At 42.4% G+C, this 23,634-nt stretch overlaps 2 protein-coding genes across 2 annotated transcripts in view; one reads left to right on the forward strand and one right to left on the reverse strand.

Moving 5' to 3' along the window:
* LOC106796164 (uncharacterized) overlaps positions 1 to 12,574 on the reverse strand; it is a 151,694-nt gene extending 139,120 nt beyond the window's left edge. The window contains exon 1 of the mRNA XM_026125936.1: positions 11,299 to 12,574. Within this exon, the coding sequence (XP_025981721.1) occupies positions 11,299 to 12,574 (1,276 nt within the window). The remainder of the gene's footprint in view (positions 1 to 11,298) is intronic.
* A 9,116-nt stretch (positions 12,575 to 21,690) lies between these two features.
* Positions 21,691 to 23,052, forward strand: LOC100804949 (uncharacterized). Its single transcript, XM_006598462.1, has 2 exons — positions 21,691 to 22,116; positions 22,216 to 23,052. The coding sequence occupies exons 1-2, from the start codon at positions 21,691 to 21,693 to the stop codon at positions 23,050 to 23,052; spliced, it is 1,263 nt and encodes a 420-aa protein (XP_006598525.1).
* The last annotated feature ends 582 nt before the right edge of the window (positions 23,053 to 23,634 follow it).

Consider the following 23,634-nt stretch of genomic DNA (forward strand, 5'->3'; position numbering starts at 1 on the left):
ATATATATAGAAATTATGTTTGATGTTTGATTCTTTGTTGCGTTATTTTCATCCGTAATTATTTTTAAGGAGGTTAATTTAGTTAATAGAGGGGTATGGATAGATAAGGATCTAGCTTCTCAAAGAAGTCTCTTGAGAAAGCTTCTCAAAGAAGCCACGAGTAAGCTTCTGGAGGAAGCCTCTTAATGAAGCTTCTAGAGAAAGCTACATGGAGCTTCCTTGGTAAAAACTCTTCCCAGCCTTTGTTAACCGTTGGATCTTCTCGAAATTTGGTCTGCATATTCACAAGACAATTTTCCATGATCTGACCGTTGGGATCTTTGAGAATATGTCTGGAGTGTGCTAGAAGCCTCTTAATGAAGGTTCTAGAGAAAGCTACATGGAGCTTCCTCGGTAAAAATGCTGCCTAGCCTTCATTAACCGTTGGATCTTCTCAAAATTTGGTCTACAACTTCAAAAGACACCTGCATGCTGATTTTTCTTCAAAGAAAATTACGTTTTAACTAATGGGATGCGATATATATATGCATTGTGATGAATGATTTTGTTCTGGTTGTTTGAAATGTGTTGTTTGAAGACCGTGCGTGTGGAAATGATTTGTTGTGTTTGTTTGAATTGTTGTTGATGTTGCTATTGAGGATTTTAATTGATATGTGATGATAATGATAATGATAATTATGATGATATTGATTTGAGATGACGTTGTTAATAAAGACCATGTCAACATGAATTGTTATTATTGATGAATATGTGAATATGAAATGAGGTTGTTGTTGTTGTTGATAACATCATTGAGATGAAATGATATTTATGTTGTGAATGACATGGAAATGGAATGTTGATTGATGTTGGAAATGCATTGGCATGTGCATGTTGTGTATGTTCGTGGGGGGCACTGTGCACTGACCTTCCAGGGTCTTTGGCACTAGCTTTTGGCCACAATCATACGTCGTATGGAGTGTATGTCATGGGGGGTAGAGTGCACTGACCTTGTCGGATGGCCCAGACGTGGGTAACTAGCGTGGTTAGAGAATCTAAGCATTTCTGAGGGGATGCTTAGGCGCTTTAATTGGTCCATGGTCTTTGGCACTTACTTTTGGCCGTGATCATAGCTCATATGACACAGGTGTCGCAACCTACCCTTCGGCGGGAGGGCGACGCGAGACTCGCGGGATGCGTGTTCCACGAAAGGAATACGCGCGGAGTCGCCACCAACGTTTATTTGAGGAAAACGTCGGAAAAACCAAAAAAGACGCGATCTACGAACTTTTAAGTGAAAGGTTCGGGAGTTGTATTTACGCACGGGGAAGGTATTAGCACCCCATACGTCCGTCCCAAGGGACAACAGCCTTTAATCGAATGTGCAAACGTGACTTTGGTTTTTATGTTCCCTTTTATGTCCTTATATCCTTTATACCCTTTTTATATTTTTCTCTTTTTGTGGTCGACAAGGGTCTTTCCCTTTGCTCCTACGTATTCCTCAATTGCAATGAGGAAATCAGACCTACGTAATTCTTTTTTATCAAGTGATTCCTTTTTTACTTAAGAGGTGATCATTTTAAGGCGTTGGACCTTAAAAACGATCCATTTTACTTAGTAAGAAATTGAAATGACAAACTTCAAAAACCTATTTTTGTGGACGAGCTTGACTAGGCGAGTTGATTTTAGCCTTAGTTTCACCTTAGTTATTAGTCAATTCGATTAAGAATAAGAAATCCCAAAGAGAAAATGTCCGGTTGATTTTCCGCTTTTTTTTACTAAAAGGTATATTTTTATTATATTATTATTTTATCTCTTTTTTTGATTTCCAACTTGGTTACGACACGACCGAATGGTCAGAATTTATCTTAGCCAAAGTTTACGGATCATACAATTCAAACGTTCGGTGGAATTTATTATATTTTTAAGTTAAGCGAGAAATGACTTAAGTAAAATGGCTTAAGCACGTCAATAGGGGGTATAAAAAGTAAATGAAATGAGAATAAAGATACACGAAACACAATGTGGACCACCACGGGTACATAGAACGAATCGAAAAGCTTGGTTCAAGGTACTTACCCGTTGAAGATCGAAGAACGATGAAGAACGAATGAAGAACGTCGAAGAACGGTTGAAACCTTTGCGAAATTCTTCACGGAAAACGTTACGGAAATGTTTCAGAAGCGCCTCGGCTTAGATTTTCTTCACGGAAACAATTTTTCCAAGCAAATTCGAAAGAGAGAGAAGTGCCTAAGGGGCTTAACCCTTTTCTTCTTCACTTCCTCCCCTATTTATAGCAAAATAGGGGAGATGCTTGCCGCCCAGCTCGCCCAGGCGAGCCAGGTTGCTTCCTCCAGAAGCAACAGCCTTCCGGAGGAATATTCTGGAGGGCCCAAGTGGGCCTGGGTGCTATTTGCACCCCCATTTTTACTAAGTACACCCCCCTCTGCTTTTTTTTTTGGTGATTCTTTTTTCGTAAAGTTACGGAAACTTACGAATTTCGTAACAATACTTGTTTTCTTTCCGTAATGTTACGGAACCTTGCGGATTACATAATCATCCCCTTTTTGACTTACAGAATGTTACGGAACCTCACTTAATTATGCAACGATGCTTCCATTTGATTTCCGGTGTGTCACGGAAACTTACGGATTGTGCATCAATATTATTTTTTTTTTGGTTTTCCGGCATGTCCTGGAATTTCACAAATTGCCTAATGATTGGTGCCAAGCACCTCACAAGGACCAAAGAAAAGTCGTATGTCATCAAGCAAAGGTCCCCGGACGAAATTAGGGTATGATAACAGGAAATAGAGTAACTGTGGCCAAGTGTACTTTGTACTAGGGGGCTTGTCACCTGGTAGGGAACACCTTTGGGCTCCCAGGCTGATCACCTATGGGAGGGGGGCTGTTACGTGCACAACCGGGTGGTCTTGACAAACTCAGCACAGTTCCCTATGTGAGAGTGTCGTGTGGACACACTTAGGCTATTTCTTGAGATTTGGTTGTTGTTGGTACGTACCACATTGCATCTGAGTGTTGAGTCAGGTGCATGCATCATTCTGTGCAGTCTTGATTGGGTCCATAGATGGATGATGAGTAATTGTTGGATGTGCATGATGAATATTTGGTTGATATGAGTGTTGAATAATGATTTTTGCATATGCTTATCATGTTTGCCTATGTTCCTTGCTAATTGTGGTTATTTGGAATTGGTATTGGTTCTTTTATAATAAACTCACCCTTGCAATTTTGTATTGTGTGGTTGATACCTATGATGATCACGAACCTTGTTCGTGGGAGCAAAATGACAGTGGCAAGGTGTAGGGAGTAAGATTCTGGTGAGGAACTGCCGAGCCGACGTGATGACGTTGGCGTTATTTTGGGAGAGAGTTGTGTTTTGTAATCAACTCCTCCGTAGTTGGTTTTTAAGTTTTATTTTGTTGAGTTAAATATAAGACTGGAACTTTAATTATATATATGAACATATTTAATTTTCGTTATGTGTATGACATGTACCGAATTATTGTTTCTATGTAATTATGCATATTCACTTAAGTAATTGCGTGTTGTTGGATGAATTTATGTTGTGACAAAATCACTTCAATTTTCATAAGCAAAAATTAAGGGAGTTCTTTTTATAAAAAAAAATTGAAATTATCAAATATTAGAGTGTGGATACCGTAGCGACGAGGCGGGTCGTTACAGGCTTGCTTGCCTTTGGTTGACAAAAGGTGCAGATGACGATGTTAGTCTCTGTGTGTCAACGGGCTCGCTTGCCTCTGTTTGACAGAAGGTGTGGATAACCATAAGGTACCCCCGCATGCCACCTAACTTCACGGGTTAGGATTAACATAAGTGTGTTTGTGGATAACCACTTGGGTATCTCTGCCTGCCACCTGACTTCACGGGTCAGGATTAATAGAAATGTGCGGATAACCATAAGGTACCCCCGCATGCCACCGGACTCGCCGTCTCTGGATGACAAAACATGCAGAAGACGATGTTAGTCTTCGCGTGTCAATGGGCTCGCTTGCCTCTGGTTGACAAAAGGTGCAGATGACAACGTTAGTCTCTACGTGTCAATGGGATCGCTTGCCTCTGGTTGGCAAAAGGTGTGGATAACCATAACGTAACCCCGCATGCCACCTGACTTCACGGGTCAGGATTAATAGATTTGTGTTTGTACGGATAACCACTTGGGTATCTTCGCCTGCCACCTGACTTCACGGGTCAGGATTAACAGAAATGTGTAGATAACCATAAGGTACCCCTGCATGTCATCGGACTCGCCGCCTCTAGATGACAAAAGGTGCAGAAGATGACGTTAGTCTCTGCGTGTCAATGGGCTTGCCTGCCTCTGGTTGACAAAAGGTGCAGATGACGATGTTAGTCTTTGCGTGTCAACGGGCTCGCTTGCCTCTACTTGACAAAAGGTGCGGATAATCATAAGGTACCCCCGCATGCCACTTGACTTCACGGGTCAGGATTAATAGAAGTTGTCTTTGTACGGATAACCACTCGGGTCTCTCCGCCTGCCACCTGACTTCACGGGTCAGGATTAGTAGAAATGTGCGGATAACCATAAGGTACCCCTGCATGTCATCGGACTCGCCGTCTCTAGATGACAAAAGGTGCAGAAGACGACGTTAGTCTCTGCGTGTCAACGGGCTTACTTGCCTCTGGTTGACAAAAGGTGCAAATGACGATGTTAGTCTTTGCGTGTCAACGGGCTCGCTTGCCTCTAGTTGACAAAAGGTGCGGATAACCATAAGGTACCCCCACATGCCACCTGACTTCACGGGTCAGGATTAACGGAAGTTGTCTTTGTACGGATAACCACTTGGGTATCTCTGCTTGCCACCTCACTTCACGGGTCAGGATTAACAAAAATGTGCAGATAACCATAAGGTAACCCTGCATGTCATCAGACTCGACGTCTCTAGATGACAAAAGGTGCAGAAGACGACGTTAGTCTCTGTGTGTTAATGGGCTTGCTTGCCTCTGGTTGAAAAAAGGTGCAGATGACGATGTTAGTCTTTGCGTGTCAACGGGCTCGCTTGCCTCTGGTTGACAAAAAGTGCGGATAACCATAAGGTACCCGCGCATGCCACTTGACTTCACGGGTCAGGATTAATAGAAGTTGTCTTTGTACGGATAACCACTCGGGTATCTCCGCCTGCCACCTGACTTCACTGGTCAGGATTAGCAGAAATGTGCGGATAACCATAAGATACCCCTGCATGTCATCAAACTCGCCGTCTCTAGATGACAAAAGGTCCAGAAGACAACGTAGTCTCTGCGTGTCAACGGGCTTACTTGCCTCTGGTTGACAAAAGGTGCAAATGACGATGTTAGTCTTTGCGTGTCAACGTGCTCGCTTGCCTCTGGTTGACAAAAGGTGCGGATAGCCATAAGGTACCCCCACATGCCACCTGACTTCACGGGTCAGGATTAACAGAAGTTGTCTTTGTACGGATAACCACTTGGGTATCTCCGCTTGCCACCTCACTTCACGGGTCAGGATTAACAAAAATGTGCAGATAACCATAAGGTACCCCTGCATGTCATCGGACTTGCCGTCTCTAGATGACACAAGGTGCAGAAGATGACGTAAGTCTTTGCGTGTCAACGGGCTTGCTTGCCTCTGGTTGACAAAAGGTGCAGATGACGATGTTAGTCTTTGCGTGTCAACGGGCTCGCTTGCCTCTGGTTGACAAAAGGTGCGGATAACCATAAGGTACCCCCGCATGCCACTTGACTTCACGGGTCAGATTAATAGAAGTTGTCTTTGTACGGATAACCACTTCGGGTATCTCCGCCTGCCACCTGACTTCACGGGTCAGGATTAACAGAAATGTGCGCATAACCATAAGGTACCCCCGCATGTCATCGGACTCGCCGTCTCTAGATGACAAAAGGTGCAGAAGACGACGTAAGTCTTTGCGTGTCAATGGGCTTGCTTGCCTCTGGTTGACAAAAGGTGCAGATGACGATGTTAGTCTTTGCGTGTCAACGGGCTCGCTTGCCTCTGGTTGACAAAAGGTGCGGATAACCATAAGGTACCCCCGCATGCCACTTGACTTCACGGGTCAGGATTAATAGAAGTTGTCTTTGTACGGATAACCACTCGGGTATCTCCGCCTGCCACCTGACTTCACGGGTCAGGATTAGCAGAAATGTGCGGATAACCATAAGGTACCCCTCCATGTCATCGGACTCGCCGTCTCTAGATGACAAAAGGTGCAGAAGACGATGTTAGTCTCTGCGTGTCAACGGGCTTACTTGCCTCTGGTTGACAAAAGGTGCAAATGACGATGTTAGTCTTTGCGTGTCAACGGGCTCGCTTGCCTCTGGTTGACAAAAGGTGCGGATAACCATAAGGTACCCCCGCGTGCCACCTGACTTCACGGGTCAGGATTAATAGAAGTTGTCTTTGTACGGATAACCACTTGGGTATCTCCGCCTGCCACCTGACTTCATGGGTCAGGATTAACAGAAATTTGCGGATAACCATAAGGTACCCCCGCATGTCATCGGACTCGCCATCTCTAGATGAAAAAAGGTGCAGAAGACGACGTAAGTCTCTGCGTGTCAACGGGCTTGCTTGCCTCTTGTTGACAAAAGGTGCAGATAACCATAAGGTACCCCCGCGTGCCACCTGACTTCACGGGTCAGGATTAACAGAAGTTGTCTTTGTACGGATAACCACTCCGGTATCTCCGCCCTCCACCTGACTTCACAGGTCAGGATTAACAGAAATGTGCGGATAACCATAAGGTACCCCCAATATCAAGTGAAATATGTTTACCCAAGGTTTTCAGAAATTTTATGGAAGCATTACGAAAGCCCCGGAAACATTTTTTCAACAAAACGTGGAGGATCTTGATAATTCACCCCCGCCCCCGTTTTTGTGGTTTTGTTTGTTTTCTTTCCGAAATCTCACGAAACTTTACAGATTTCACCACGATGATTGTTAAGCCTTCCGAAGCGATCAACAATGGTCCTCGGATGAAATTAGAGTGTAACAGTTTATTTACACACACCCCACTTTGCTAAATACACTCCTGTTTTCGTGTTTTTGACCGGTTTCTTCCAGAAACATCTCGGAACTTTACGGATTATGCAACGATACTATTTTTGCTCTCTGGAATGTTTGTGGTACTTTACAGATTATGCAACGATACTATTTTTGCCCTCTGGAATGTTTGCGGTACTTTACGGATTACGCAACAATGCTCTTTTTGACTTCCGGAATGTTACAGAACTTTACGGATTACACAATAATGCTTGTTTTGACTTCCGGAATGTTGTGAGACTTTAGGGATTGCACAATGATGGGTGTTAAACATTTTGAGGTGTTCAAGAGAAGGTCGCATGCCAACAAATAATGGTCCCCGAACGAAATTAGGGTATGACAATGCCTATGATGAAGTTGAGTTGTGGTGCTGAGTTGTGGCTGGATTTGTGAATCAAAATAAGTCTTAAGATCTCTTGAATTGTGTTATTCAAGATAATTGAGCATAAGCAAAAACAAATTGTAACTATCCAAGCCTTAAGAAACATAAACACTACTCTTGATTTCTAGGATGAAATTGCTAGTGTTGACAGCTTAAACATACGAACTTGTATAAGTTACTAGGAATTGGTCACTACGAATTTTGAGTTGAAAGTTTTACTGAATTTTATAGACATCTAGAACAAAATTATAAAAGAAGAACAAAGCAATTTGGATTGAAAGAAAAAATAAGAAAAATCACACAAGTTGGCAGAAAAATCAGTGTCCAGGAAAAAAAAGTGAAAGGGAAGTGTGCTTGTTGTTTTGGCTCAAAATTTGTTCTATAATTGTGCCTATTTTATATCAATCTTAGTTCTGAAATTTCAATTGAAAATTAGTGTGAAAACAAGTTCCAAAACTAGAGGTTTCTTGAGTCTTTTTTTTATAGTTTATTTTTACTGTACTTTAGAGCCATTCTAAGTTTCTCTTTGAGACCTAGCTTGCTTTTATGTGTTTTTCATTGCTTTAATTGTTGAATAATCCTTGAAAATTTGTCTTGTTAAAACTCTATTGGTTTAGCTTTCATTTCTTTTTTTTTTTGTCATTGGTTATTGCTTGTCTCTTTGTTTCCCTTTTTGTGAGTTGCCATACAAGGAATTGGAAAGGAGGATTGGTGCCATCCCTTGAAGAATTTGAGTCTAGAAGCAAGGGAAAACCGCCTTAAGAGCTATTGGACTAAGAAGCACTCCAAATTGAGTGAATCACCAAAGAGAGAACAACCACCAAAATTGTGGACCTTTTTGTAATTTTGTAATTGACAATTTACTTACTTTCATTGCTTTCAAATTTTGTAACAAAAAGGCCTTTCATTGGAAGTAAGTTGGGAGCCTCCAATAGGTCACCCTACTTCCATTTGTGTGTAATAATTTTAGGCAATTTTCCCTTAGGATTGTGAGTGTTTTGTTGGGAACCTTAAATCTGGTCATTCAAACACTCTTAGGATTCGCCTTGTTTACATTTCTTTCTTACTTCCATAACTTATTTCCTTTACCTTCCATTGTTAAACCGCCTAGATAGCTTGCCTTTTACCAATTAGTTTTTTCCTTATCTTTCACACCTCTTTTAGTGTTTATTTTGGCTAGTTTCAACCATAGTTTCTTTTACCTTTTGTTTTCAAACCCCCAAAAAGAAAGAACCACAACTTAGGAACCAGTATGAGTCTTCATTCTTCGTCTAGTGTTAATAGGGAGGGTTCTACTCCTAAGGACCCCTTGTATAAGATATTAGATGAGTTGAGATCCCTTAAGTTGTGGAAAGAAAAACAAGAGAGAAAGGAAAAAGGAAAAACATAGTGGAAGAAATAAGTCAAGATGAAAGAGAGAAAATAAGAGAGGAAGAAAGAAGAAAAATAATGAAAGAAATGAAAAGAGAAAAACCTGCCTCCTATAGTAGTCATGATTCTTGCAAGAGTTTAACTGAAGAACTTAGCAACTATTATAGAGGGCGCCATAGTTCACATACTAAACATCATTTCCAAAGAAGAGAAAAGGATAGAAGGCCTCAAGAGGCTAACATTGACCTCCCATCCTTCCATGGGAAGGACAATGTAGAGGCTAACTTAGATTGGGAAATAAGGGTAGAGCAACAACTTAAAAGGAAGTCTACTTTAAAATCTTATGGCTCTTATTCTTATCCAAAGAAAGATCAAGGTCTAGGCATCTTAGGGACAACACCTTCTAAGCCCAAAGATGATAAGGGGAAGACAATAGAAAAGCAACCCCTTAAGGCTAGTATGCAAGAAAAGACTAGCTCTATAAAGTGTTTTAAATGTCTTGGAAGAGGACACATTACTTCTCAATGCCACACCAAGAAAACCATGATTATGAGGAGCCAAGACATTTATAGTAGCCAAGATAAGGCTACTACTTCATCTTCCTCTAGTGAAAGTGAAGAAGCAAAAGGGGAAGAATCTAGTGAAGAAATCTACCCCCAAGAAGGACAACCTTTAATGGTTAAGGAGGTAAGTATCTCCTCCAAGAGGTTAGCTAAGAAGGAAAGGCATTTTGAAATAACAACAAATATTAAAGAAATTTCCCCTCTTAGACAACCTCCACATTTTCTCCTTTGTAAAAAGACACTTGTTAGCATTGCCACACCTCTTAGGTTTGATTTCATTCCTCAAGTAAAGGAGTTGTTGGATGAGGGTTTGGTTCGCAAGAGCTTAAACCCTTGTGCTTTGTTGGTGCCCAAAATAGGTATTATTAGGCACCAAATCCCTAAAATAGGTGGTATGATGAATGTTTTGAGAGGTGCAACCCTCTTTTGTAAAATCACTCGAGCACCCAACATCTTCATGATTTGTGTACATAGGGACTCATTAGGTAGGTTTGTTCTTATTTTTAGTTTCAATACAAACTTAGGTACTCATATGGGACACCTTAGGTTTGTCATACTTTTTGGTAGGAATAATCAACATGAAAATATAGAAAAATGTATGTTTTATTGTATTACTTTTCTTTATTTTTTATATAGTGATCAAGGGGTTCCCATGAATCCTAAGAGAATAAAGGTCATTCCTGAGTGGCCCACTCCACCAAGTATAAGAAAACTTTTGGACTTCCATGACTTAACAAACTTTTACAAAAGGTTTGTCCCATATTTTTCTATACTTGTAGCACCACTCATTGAGTTGGTGAGGAATCATGTTCCTTCATGGGAAGATGCCCAGGAAATGGGTTTTCAGACCTTACCTTACTTCAACATACCAAACACCACTAATACATATGTTTTTGTTCTTTTTACAGGTGTTGAGGAAAAAAGCCTAGAGTTTCAAGAACCTCGGGATTTGAGGTCAAATCCTTTTCAAGGGGGGAGGGAATGATGCAATCCTACCCTGCAAGGGCATTGGATAGAAGACTCTAAGAAGATTGGACCAGAGATGCAAGAGAAGGCCCTAGGGTTCTCATGAGCCTTAGGGTAGATTTCGGGCCCATGGGTTCTCAAGAGAAGCCCGCTTATCTTTGTACATATTAGATTGAGGTTTCATTATTTTTTGGCCTTGTATTTAGGGCTCCATAATATAGGTAAGGTACCCTAGAAATGTAGGATTTTTCAGCCCTTGTATTTTAGGGCACCTAGACTAGTTTTGTATTAGGGGTAGTTTTGTAATTTCACATGCATTAAGTGAATATTTGATGTGTGTGGTTGGAAATAAATTTAATTGAATTGGGAGAAGCCCAATACAATTAAATTTTAGAGGGGGAGGTGGGCATTTGCTTGCTACACCCCATTGCCACATCATATAATCACACTTTGTGCATGTCCTTCATGCTTTACATGCCTCATGACACCTAAGCACACTTAGTGGAGAATTTAGTGGGCTGAACCATAGCTAAAATTCACTAATCATAATTAGTAAAATTTTGGCTCCACAAATTCAATTTCAAATTCAAGTGAAATTTGAATAGAAATTCAAATTTCCCTCCAATTTTGTGTGACACTTAGGCTATAAAAAGAGGACATGTGTGTGCATTTTTTTCAACTTTGATCATTTGAAAATTAAACTTCAGATTCAAAGCTCTCTTAGAGCACAAAATTTCATGCTCTTCTCTCCCTCTCCTTTCATTCATCTCCTTCTTCCTCCAAGCTCTTATCCATGGCCTCCTATGGTGGTGAGCTTCTTCTAGACTCATCTTCTCCTTGAAGTGGCATCTCCTCTCTCTCTTCCTTCTCCATTCCACTGCCATTCATCTTCCAAGAAGCAAAGGAATCCATTGATGAAGAAGATCCTAGGCCTACAAGCTCCAATGGAGCTTACATCACCACTTAGGTCGGTAATGTTGGTAACTTTGGCAGAAGGTAAGTCAGTGCCGGTGGCCTCCTCTTTCTTTTCGCTTGGCTTCTGAGGGGTGTATCTCCACGGGACCACCTTGTTGCTTCTATAAGGGAACGAAACAAGTTTGCTACCCGAATCTGGGCGAAGGCCTCGGGGTTTCTGGGTGGCCACATCCATGGTGAAGTGTATCACCAAAGGCTTGGGTCTAGCGGGGCTTTCTTTGTCTGTCGACTGCATGTACACGTGTTGTTCTCCCTTGTTCCCTTTACTGATCTCAAATCGGCATTGGTCCATCATTTGTTGTAATAGCTCCTCCGTCGTTGAACATGTCTCCATGTCATGTGATGTACCTGGATGCATCAAACAGGAGTCCCCTTTGTGCCCATCAAAGGAAACGATGCCTACCTCTTGCAATGCTCCAAAGATAAACCTTCTTGGGGTTACCACATCCTTTATTTGTTTAGGCCTCTGCAGCCCACATGCCTCTATTGCATTTACCACTGGTCCCCCATGATTGGCAAGCGGATTTGTCTTCACATTTAGACCATCTTCTTGGAATATTAGCCATCCTGCATCAATCAAGCTTTGGACTTTATGCTCGAGGGACACGTACTGCTCTATCGAATGCCCTGGAGTACCCCCCATGATACGCACAGGTCGTGTCGGGGTTGTACCATCTCGGGAAAGGAGACTGGTAATTCTTCTAGGGGTCACCACTACCAACTGGTTGGCGATTAAGGATGGCAACAAATCCCCATATGACATCAGAATCGGGGCGAACTTTGGAAGCTTTTTCATTAGAGGGTTCCTCCCCAGATTGGAACTCGTGCCAGGATTGAAATCACCGGTGGGAAGAGGCCTTGCAGGAGCCGGGGCTTGAGCGGGAGCTCTTTGTGGTGTGGTTGGTGTCCTTTGTTGGACGGGTGCCGAGTTGGAGGAGTTTCCGATGCAGGCCAAAAAGCTCGGATGGTGCTGGACATATTGATGAGTATTGTGAGGGGTTGATTGAGGTTTTGGCCAAGCAAGAGCCGAGGTCAATGCTTGAGCGTCCCCTTCTTTCCTCTTTGCCCTAGTCGGCCCGGATCTTCTGTTGCTTGTGCTGGCAGGGGCAACATAGTCGAACTTCCCCCTTTTTAGGCCTACCTCGATCCTCTCGCCCGCGAATACTAGATTCGCAAAGCTAGACGGCATGTAGCCTACTGACTTCTTATAGTAGAACACTAGGAGTGTGTCCACTATCATGTTGATCATCTCCCTTTCCATCATAGGAGTTGCTACCTGAGCCGCCAAATCCCTCCATCTTTGGGCATACTTTTTGAAAGATTAGTGCTCCCTTTTGTATGTGTTCTGGACCTGCATTCTATTTGGAGTCATATCAGCATTGTACTGCTACTGCCTAACGAAGGCAACCATTAGGTCCTTCAAAGAATGGATCCGGGAGGGTTCCAAGCTAGTGTACCAGGTGTTTGCCGCCCCAGCTAAGCTATCTTGGAAAAAGTGCATAAGCAACTTCTCATCCCTTGAATACACCCCCATCTTTCAGCAATACATTTTTAGATGATTTTTGGGGCAAATGGTCCCCTTGAACCTGTCAAAGTATGACACCTTGAATTTGGGAGGGATGACAACATTCGGTACCAAACATAAATTGGTCATATCAGCAAAAGGGTAATCACCGGACCCTTTGACCACTTTTAATCTCTCCTAGATGAGATCAAGTTTTCCTTTTCCCTCTGCTGCTAGAGGTGGTCCCCCTACAGAGAAATGTTGTGGTTGTATCGGGCGTGGAATGTCGGTCCTTCGACGGTGAATGGGGGGTATGAGCCGACGTCAACTTGGGCATGCTCTTATGACTCTTCGCGGGCGCCCCCTATGGGCTGGGGAAGCTGACCTTTGAAGGTTATGGGAATGGCATGATCCATGTTCTCGTGCATGGTGGGTAGTGTGAAATCGGGGGGTAAGCCGTAGGGATAGGCATTTCTGTTATACCCCAGATGCGGGCCGTCGGTGCTCCCCAGTATCTCTCCTCCTCGTCCCCCCATGTCCGGGCGGGTTGATGCGCTTGATTCGTGGTAGAGGGGTGAGTAGTGTCTGCCTTGGCGGCGGTAGCCGTGGTTGCGTTGCTTTCTATTAGTCTTTCCATGCTTAGCATGGCTTCCATCTTGGAAGCCATTTGGTCTTTCAAGGCCACCATATCGGCCTTCATTTGTTCTTGCCTTAAAAGGACCTCCTTCCAAGTAAAAAGAATCGCTTGATTTGCCCCTTTAGAAAGAACTACGTAGGTCTGATTTCCTCTTTGAGGGAGGGTACGTAAGAGCAAGAGCCCCGCTTTTGTCGACCTCAAAAATAAAAAAGAAATAAAAATTTAGATACGCAATTTCACACAATTCTAATTTAAGGCTGTTCTCCTTTGGGACAAACGTGAGAGGTGCTAATACCTTCCTCAAACGTAAATACAACTCCCGAATCTAAAATATTCTTCATGACCGGTTTCCTTCGGTTTTTCCGACGTTTTCCATAAATAAATGTTGGTGGCGACTCCGTGCATTTTCCTCTTTTGGAAGATGCACTGGTGAGCCTCGCCTCGCTCGCCCGCAAAAGGGCAGGTTGCAACAATGTTCAAGAGGAAATTTGATTTCAAGAATCAAGATTAAAGGTTTAAGCTTCCCAGAATCAAGAACAATATTCAAGACTCAAGATTCAAGAATCAAGAGAAGAATTAATCAAGATAAGTATGAAAAAGTTTTTTCAAAAACTAAGTATCACATGGATTTTTCTCAAAACCTGTTTACCAAAGATTTTTTACTCTCTGGTAATCGATTACTAGATTATTGTAATCGATTACTAGTAGCAAAATGGTTTTCGAAAAGCTTTCAACTAAATTTACAACATTCCAATTGATTTCAAAAAGTTGTAATCGATTACAATGTTTTGGTAATCGATTACCAATGTGTTTGAACGATGAAATTCAAATTCAAATGTGAAGAGTCACATCCTTTCACAAAAAAGCTTTGCGTAATCGATTACATTGATTTGGTAATCGATTACCAGTGATAGTTTCTGAACAAATCAAAAGATGTAACTCTTCAAATAGTTTTTGACTTTTCCAAATTGGTTTTAAGTTTTTCTAAAAAGTCATAACTCTTCTAATGGTTCTCTTGACTAGACATGAAGAGTCTATAAAAGCAAGGCTTTGTTTTGCATATCAAATCAATCATTCTATACATCTATCTTTTCCAATTCATTCTTTACACAAGCAATTTTTTCCACATTGATTTCTGAGTCTCTTTGAACTTCTTCTTCTTCTTCTTTGTCAAAAGCTTTCTAAAGTTTTCTGGTTTTCTAAACCTTGAAAACTTGTGCTATTCATTCTTTTCATCTCTTCTCCCTTTGCCAAAAAGAATTCGCCAAGGACTAACCACCTGAATTCTTTTTGTGTCTCTCTTCTCTCTTTTCCAAAAGAACGAAGGACTAACCGCCTGAATTCTTTTGTGTCTCCCTTCTCCCTTGTCAAAGAATTCAAAACGACACAGTCTGAGAATTCTTTTGATTCTTCCCTTTCCCATATACAAAAGATTTCAAGGGACTAACCGCCTAAGAATTCTTTTGTATCCCCATTCACAAAGTTTCAAAGGTTTAACCACCTGAGAACTTTGTCTTAACACATTGGAGGGTACATCCTTTGTGGTACAAGTAGAGGTTACATCTACTTGGGTTTGACTGAGAACAAGAGAGGGTACATCTCTTGTGGATCAGTTCTAGTGGAGGGTACATCCACTAGGTTGTTCAAAGAGAACAAGGGAGGGTACATCCCTTGTGGATCTTTGCTTGTAAAAGGATTTTTACAAGGTTGGAAAAGAAATCTCAAGGACCACAGGTAGCTTGGGGACTGAATGTAGGCACGGGTTGTTGCCGAACCAGTATAAAAACTCTCGTGTGTTTGTCTCCTTCTTCACTACTCTTTTAATTTCCGCTGTGCATTTTAATTTCCGCTTTTACTTTTGTTTAAGTTTCTCTTCTACTCTTGATTCACTTAAACAACATAGTAAAAGCCTTAGAAGAGTAAATTTTTAATTAGTAAAGGTTTAGGAATAATTAATTCAACCCCCCCTTCTTAATTATTCTGAGGCCACTTGATCCAACACATTTTTACTTTTATCGGTTAAAATGAACCGTTTAAAAGTCTAAAATCAACACCCCGCATAACTTTCTTGCTTTCCGAAGAACTACATTGGTCTGAGTTCCTCATTGCAATTGAGGATATGTAGGAGCAAACCCCCACTTTTGTCGACCCCAAAAGATAAAAAAAAACATAAAAAAGGGAAATAAAAATAAATTGAAAGTCTTGATTTTTCATATTTGATTAAAGGTTGTCGTCTCTCGTGACGGATGCGGGGGATGCTAATACCTTCCCCATGCATAAGAACAACTCCCGAACCTTTTATTCTTAAAGTTCATACACCCGCTTTTGGTTTTTTCTAACTTTTTCCTCAAATAAACGTTGGTGATGACTCCACGCGTTTTCCTTCCTTGGAACACGCACCCGTGAGCCTCGCATCGCCCTTCTTACGGATCGCGCGGCAATTGACTTTAAGCAGCTCAACGTGACCGACAATAATCCGCATGTCGACAAACAATTATCCCCGGACGAAATTAGGGTATGAGAGTAGCGCACGATGTGGAGGCATGCCGTGTGGCAGAGGATTTTACTGCTAGGGATAATGGATCAAGGCCAATTTGAAATTGGTGACACAAGCAAGGGAGAGCAACATGTGTGCATGCAATCAGCTGACAAAAGCCCGAGCAAGCCCAAACCATTGGTGATCCACTTCACCAGAGATGCTGCCACCCAAAAGCCCCGAGGTTTCCAGCCTATCTTGGGTAAGAAGCCTGTCCCTTTCCCTTACAAGAGTGACAAGGCACTCCCATGGAAGTATGCCCCTCAAAAACCTGATGGAAGGAAGGACGAGTTTGTCATAGATGACCTATCCTCTGCCAAAGTTACTAACATCTCAGGCACGAGCGGTATGACCCGTAGTGGGCGAATCTTCGTGGCACCCAACCCATTGGTATGGTCCAAGGACACAAAGGGAAAGACGAAGGTGGGCACGAAAGAAAGCGACAAGGCAAGCCCGATTCTGAATGAGGAGATCCCGACTGGGATATTTGCTAAGGAAGAGGAAGACTTTGGTGGAAAAAGAATATCCGCTGAAGAAGCAAATGAATTCCTTCTAATCATCCAGCAAAGTGAGTTCAAAGTGATTGAGCAACTCAATAAGACCCCAGCTAGGGTCTCCCTGTTGGAACTACTCATGAACTCGGAGCCTCATCAGGCGCTTCTGGTCAAGATCTTGAATGAAGCCCATGTCGCCCAAGACATATCCATGGAGGGCTTCGGGGGCATCATCAACAATATTACCACCAACAATTACCTCACCTTTGCCAATGAGGAGATACCTGTCGAGGGCCAGGACATAATAGGGCCTTACATGTGTTCATCAAGTGTTTGGACCACATTGTGGCCAAGGTTCTTATCGACAATGGCTCGTTGCTGAATGTCATGCCCAAAAGCACGTTGGACAAATTGCCTTTCAACGCGTCACACCTGAGGCCGAGCTCTATGGTGGTGCGAGCTTTTGACGGCAGCCGCCAAGACGTAAGGGGGGAGATTGATCTCCTAATTCATATTGGACCTCATGTCTGTCAGATCACTTTCTAAGTGATGGATATCAACCCAGCCTATAGCTACCTTTTAGGCCGACCTTGGATTCACTCAGTCGGGGTAGTCCTTTCAACGCTCCACCAAAGGTTGAAATTTGTGGTGGAAGGGCAATTAGTCATAGTTTTGGGTGAGGAAGACATCCTAGTAAGTTGTCATTCTTCTATGCCATATGTAGAAGCCGCGGAGGAGTCCTTAGAGATGGCTTTTCAAGAATTGGAGGTAGTGAGCAACGCTTATGTCGAGTCTCCCCCAGTGCAACCCCGCTCATCCAGTGTTGCATTGATGGTAGTCCGTGTAATGTTGGGGCATGGGTACGAGCCCGGAATGGGTTTGGGCCGGAACAACGATGGCATGGTGAGCTTGGTGGAGTTCAAGGAAAACTGCGGAAGGTTCGGGCTAGGATATAAGCCTACACGCGCCGAGGTGAGGAGAAGTGCCCTAGACAGGAGGGGTAGAAGCATGGGCCAACAAAAAGGATCACAAGTGAAACAGACTCCCTTATGTCACATCAGTGAAAGCTTTGTGAGCGCAGGCTGGATGTGTGAAGGGCAAATTGCCATGATCCACGATGAAGTCCCTCAAGAGCAATCAAATTGGGTGCGGCCATGCCCTCTTGAGATCGAGTTGAGAAACTGGCAAATTATCGAACAACCCAGAATTTCCATGGCAAACATAATGTAATTTGTTAGTCCTAACCCTATGGCTGGGCCTAGGCTTTAGGGTTTTCTCCCTATTTGGGCTTGTCTTTTGCTATCAAATATATATAAATACAGACTTTCTTCATTTGTTCTTGCGCTTTAATCCATTCTCATTCATCTACATGTTTATTTTTGTTGCGATTAAACGGTACAGATCCGACAATGAGTCCTGTGAAGGTACTAATACCGAGGACCCAGACGTCGATTTTGAGCAGCTAGTAAACCAATCTGAGGATGAAGAAGACGAGGATTGGGGGCTTACCCCAGAGCTAAAAAGGATGGTCGAACAAGAAGAGAGGGAAATGAAGCCACACCAAGAAGAGATGGAAATCGTAAACTTGGGTGTTGGCGAGGAAAAGAAAGAGGTCAAGGTAGGCACGGGCATGACCACACATATCCAGGATGAATTGGTAGCTCTATTGCAAGACTACCAAGACATTTTCGCTTGGTCGTACCGAGATATGCCCAGTTTGAGCCCCGACATTGTGCAACATAGGTTGCCTTTGAATCCCGGTTGTTCCCCGGTGAAACAAAAACTAAGAAGGATGAAGCCCGAGATGTCCTTAAAGATAAAAGAAGAGGTGAAAAAGCAATTTGACACCGGCTTCTTGGCAGTCTCTTAATACTTGGAATGGGTTGCTAACGTTGTGCTAGTCCCCAAGAAAGATGGGAAAGTGCAAATGTGTGTGAACTATCGGGATCTAAACCGAGCCAGTCCAAAGGACAACTTTCCTTTACCGTACATCGATGTCCTTGTAGACAACACAACCAATTTTGCTTTGTTTTCTTTGATGGACGGGTTCTCGGGCTACAACCAAATAAAGATGGCACTGGAGGACATGGAAAAGACAATTTTCGTCACCTTATGGGGGACAAGAACACTGTGGCTTGGTGTGGGCAGCCCATCGTCTAAGGCAGTACATGCTGAGCTACACCACTTGGTTGGTATCCAAGATGGACCCGATCAAGTACATATTTGAAAAGCCTGCTCTCATTGGACGGATTGCTTGGTGGCAGGTTCTGCTGTCAGAGTTTGACATTGTTTATGTCACTCAAATGGCGATAAAGGGAAGTGCCTTGGTAGATTATCTAGCTCAATAGCCCATCAATGATTACCAACCTATGTGTTGACTCCCCAATACAATTACTTTTTGTTCATTTATGTCTCAAGGAAATTTCAATGGGGGTTTACCGGAAAGTGCACCGGATCATCAAGTATTCAAAATTTAAAACGGACGAATCCGAGTATCGAACACAGGGAACTAATGTTAGCCTGAATTAAGTTCAGAATCGAAGCATTGTTGAGAGAACATGTATGAGTGATAATTTCAAACAGAATTTAAAATAAACTTTTATGCTAAAACTATAAAATGAAAGGTAAATAAAATGACAGCAGTAGGTAGAAATGTTGGGTCTTTCTAACAAACAAGCTGATGCAAAGAAATATATATCTCTAATCAATCGTGCTCTTGTGTTTTATGTTGTAGCCTAAATTACTAAACCCTCGATCCCTCATCAGGCCGAATTAATCCAAGCTTCGTCCTCAAATCCCTCTTGTTGGACTAGGTCCGATTTAGACAACCGTCTTAGGTTTAGACTAACTTAAACTGAGTTTCGTCCGCAGATCCCTCATTTAAGACTATACTCAGCTCAAGTAGCTTACGAAAGTTTAGCCTAATGTAGCCTAAGCTTTGTCCGTAGATCCCTCATTTAAGACTAGGCCTAAACTAAACAGCATTATTGTAACAACATAATTAAAACCAAAACTTAATCTGCAAATCCCTCATTTAAGACTAAGTTTTGATCCTGCTTCAATCATTTTCTAAGGCAACAGTACATTTCCCAATGCTAAAGTCACCAAATTGTGCACACAATTGGGTGATCAAACCAAAATCATACAAACATTAAGCATTGAATGAAGCATTGAACACAGAAAACATAATCAATTAGATATTACATATTTACATCAATTGTTCATTAGAAATCCCCAACTAGGGTGTTTAGCCAGCCATTACAAAGAAACCCTAACAATAAATGAGATTAAAAGCAGAGAATGATAGTTTCTTACACAAGAAGGGGGATTCCTCCTCCTCTTCTCAGCATCTCACACTCATTCTCTACTCAATAATCTCTCTTAAATGACAAAACCTAGAGTTCAATGCACAAGTTGTTCCTCTTTGCTGCTTCTAGGGCTTTTTCCCCAAAATAGGCACTGTGGAATGCTGTGCACCAGTGCCTCTGAAAATTTTGTGCCAAGTCTATTTGGCTTCCGGCAAGTGTACCGGATCTCACAAGTAGTATAAAATGGTAAGAACCGAGTATCGGACACTCAGGGAACTTGTGTTATTTGGTAAGCTATTTCAGCAAATAGGTGTCTGGTGTGTAAAGGTAAGTGTGAATATGAACAAGTGTATAAACTATCTGTGCAAAAAGAAAGAAAATCACGCGAAAGAAATGATGTATAAAAACAAGTAGAGAACACATTGGTCTTCCTAATAGGTGCCTGATGCCAAAAAGATATTCTCTATCTAACAATGCTCATGTGTTCTTATGGTGTCTCCTGAGATACTAAACCCTGATTCCTCATTATAGTTTAGCCTAATCCTGATCAAGCATCGTCCGCAGACTCCTCTTGTAAGACTAAACTCAACCAGGACCGCATTAAGACACACATACTCAACTAAATTATCACACCTCGATTCCTCGTGAAAGCACGACAACTCAGCCCTGCACTATCAAGGACTTTAGAGTCAAACCAGTTTCCATTGTTGAATGACCCTAACAAAGCATGCATCTACGTGATCAAGGTAAAGGCATACTAGAATGAAAAGCTGATAGCACAGAGAACACACAAAACATCATTAAATAGATAGAAAGATATTTATATCAGGTACCTATAGGGAAGATCCAACAGAGGACTTAGCTTTCCATACCAGGAAACCTCCTTTACAACAAAGAGAAGAACAAGATGAAAGATTGCAAAAATACAAGTGGTGAGGATGTCTCCTTCACCTCTAGGATCTCACAACCACTCACAAACTCATCTCAAGCTCTCAGAACAGCTTCCTCTTCAAGGTCTGGTCTCTGCAGATCTTCACACAGCAAAATCTCTCAAAACTCTCTAGAACTTGGACCTTTCTCTCTCTAGAATCACTAGACATGCAAAGCTTCAGCTCTCAGCCCAAACTCCCTTCACAAAATATGATTTCAAGGCCTTGTTCGTGCTCATGCGCTTAGCGCAATTCTGAACCGCTTAGCGCACATTAGTGAATTTTGGCTTAGCGAGTGCGTTTCTCGCTCAGCGAATGGACTAAAGCGGTGCGCTTAGTGAGATGAAGCGGTGTGCTCAACGAACCTATACAACTCATCTTCTTCCAGATTCTTCCTCGCGCTTAGCCAATGAGTGTTGCGCTTAGCGGACGCTCGCTAAGCCAGTAGATTGGCTTAGCGAAAAGGTGAAAAACAACACTTTTCAAAGTTTCCTAATTAACCTGAAATTGAGAGAAAATGATTATTAAACACACAAAATGGAAGTACTAAGTATTTATTACCTATACTTAACAGAAAGTACTTATAACACTACAAAATAACCATAAATTGGGGAAGTTTGATACAAGTCACACAGGTTTTATACACAAAAGTTAGTCGTATTCATCGACTAACATGGTTCAACGGCACGTCCAACACACTAGGCCATGGAGTAAGGGCGGTTTTGCTTACCCCCAACGATCAATGCATACCCTTCACGGCTAGATTGGGCTTTGACTACATGAAGAACATGGCCAAGTATGAGGCGTGCGCCCTTAGGATCCAAGCAGCAATCGACTTCAAGGTCAAATTGCTCAAAGTATATGGAGACTCAGCCTTGGTAATTCACCAGCTAAGAGGAGAATGGAAGACTAGGGATCATAAGTTGATCCCCTACCAGGCCTACATTAAGAAGCTGACAGAGTTCTTCGATGACATATCCTTCCATCATATTCCCAGAGAGGAGAATCAAATGGCCGATGCGCTTCATCGAGTTTAGATGTCGTGGCAAGCCCGTACATTGCTGCGTGATAGAAGAAGAGCAAGATGGTAAACCTTGGTACTTCGACATCGAGCGATACATCAAAGAAAAGGAGTACCCACAGGAGGCTTCCGACAATGATAAGAGAACATTGAGAAGGTTAGCAGCCGATTTTTTTCTGAGTGGAAGCATTATGTACAAAAGGAACCATGACGTGGTTTTGATCCCATGTGTGGACGCCAGGGAGGCTGAGCAGATGCTAATGGAAGTGCACGAGGGGTCCTTTGGAACACACGCCAACGGACATGCCATGGCCCGGAAGATTCTAATGGCAGGGTATTACTGGCTCACCATGGAAAACGATTGTTGTATCCATGTGAGAAAATGCCACAAGTGCCAGGCATTCGCGAATAATGTCAATGCTCCACTCATGCCTCTAAACGTCTTGGCAGCGCCTTGGCCATTCTCTATGTAGGGAATAGACGTGATTGGAGATATCGAGCCCAAGTCTTCGAATGAACATCAATTCATTTTGGTTGCGATCAACTACTTCACCAAATGGGTTGAAGCTGCTTCATACGCCAGTGTGACAAGGAGTGGGGTGGTCAGGTTCATCAAGAAAGAGATAATTTGCCGGTATGGGTTTCCCAGGAAGATTATCACTGACAATGCAACCAATCTAAACAACAAAGTGATGAAGGAAATGTGTGAGGATTTCAAGATCCAACACCATAATTCCACGCCTTACAGGCCCAAGATGAATGGGGCAGTTGAGGCTGCTAATAAGAACATCAAAAAGATAGTTCAGAAAATGATTGTGTCATACAAGGATTGGCACGAGATGCTCCCTTTCACGCTACATGGTTATCGAACCTCGGTGCACACATCAATTGGGGCAACTCCATTCTCGTTAGTGAATAGGATGGAGGTTGTGCTTCCATTTGAAGTAGAGGTTCCCTCTTTGAGAATTCTGGTCAAGTCAGGGCTGAAAGAGTCAGAATGGGCCCAAGCATGCTTTGATCAGCTGAATCTTATAGAAGGTAAGAGATTGGCCGCCATGAGCCATGGACAGTTATATCAAAGCCGAGTGAAGAATGCTTTCGACAAGAAGGTACACCCATGTAAGTTCAACGAAGGGGATCTCGTCTTGAAGAAAGTATCCCAAGCTCAGAAAGACCATAGGGGAAAGTGGGCCCCAAATTATGAAGGACCTTTCATCATGAAGAAAGCATTCTCGGGAGGAGCACTATTGCTTGCCAACATGGACGATGAAGAGTTGCCTTTGCCCATGAATTCTGATATCATCAAATGATATTATGCTTAGTACTTGGGGCAGCTAGAGGAGTCAATACATGATTGTTCTCCAAAGGCTCATTGGGATTTCCAAAGTCTTCCAATCCTGTGTAAACCATAATCGCAACATTAATAAACAATGGATTGATGATTTGCACTTTAGCTTCCTGTGTTGTGTCTTCTACGCCTTTAGAATACACTATCGATTTTTGAATCCAGAGCCATTTGGCTCTATCAATGGGGTGCCATAAGTGTTTAAGTAAAATTGAACATAATAACACTTGTTTAATTGTTGCACTTAAACTTCCTAAACATAAGCATGCATGCATTTGCATCTTGTCATCCTGTGATCCTGTGAATCGGAGGATAAGTGAAGGTTCGTTTTGAGTGGTGATCAATATCACATCAAAATTGGAACAAGGGTGATTGGAAGGTAATATCGGTATTTTGAGGGGTAGTTTCCCATTTACTGCATGATGCCATTTCTTTTATTCAAAAGCTTAGGGGCAGGTATGAACAAGTGCTAGGCCCATGATCAATCAACAATCATCCCGTGTCCGGCTCAAGATGTTAAAGAAGAGCTTTTAGGAGGCAGTCTAGT

The sequence above is a fragment of the Glycine max genome, chromosome 15 (assembly GCF_000004515.6).
Source record: "Glycine max cultivar Williams 82 chromosome 15, Glycine_max_v4.0, whole genome shotgun sequence".
Lineage (NCBI taxonomy): Eukaryota > Viridiplantae > Streptophyta > Magnoliopsida > Fabales > Fabaceae > Glycine > Glycine max.

What these genes read in the sequence shown, in the direction of transcription:
- LOC100804949 (XM_006598462.1), top strand. Translation starts at nt 21,691, where the DNA reads ATGACATATCCTTCCATCATATTCCCAGAGAGGAGAATCAAATGGCCG. An exon ending in AAAACGATTGTTGTATCCAT is followed by an intron (nt 22,117 to 22,215) that starts GTGAGAAAATGC and finishes TTCTCTATGTAG; the next exon opens with GGAATAGACGTGATTGGAGA.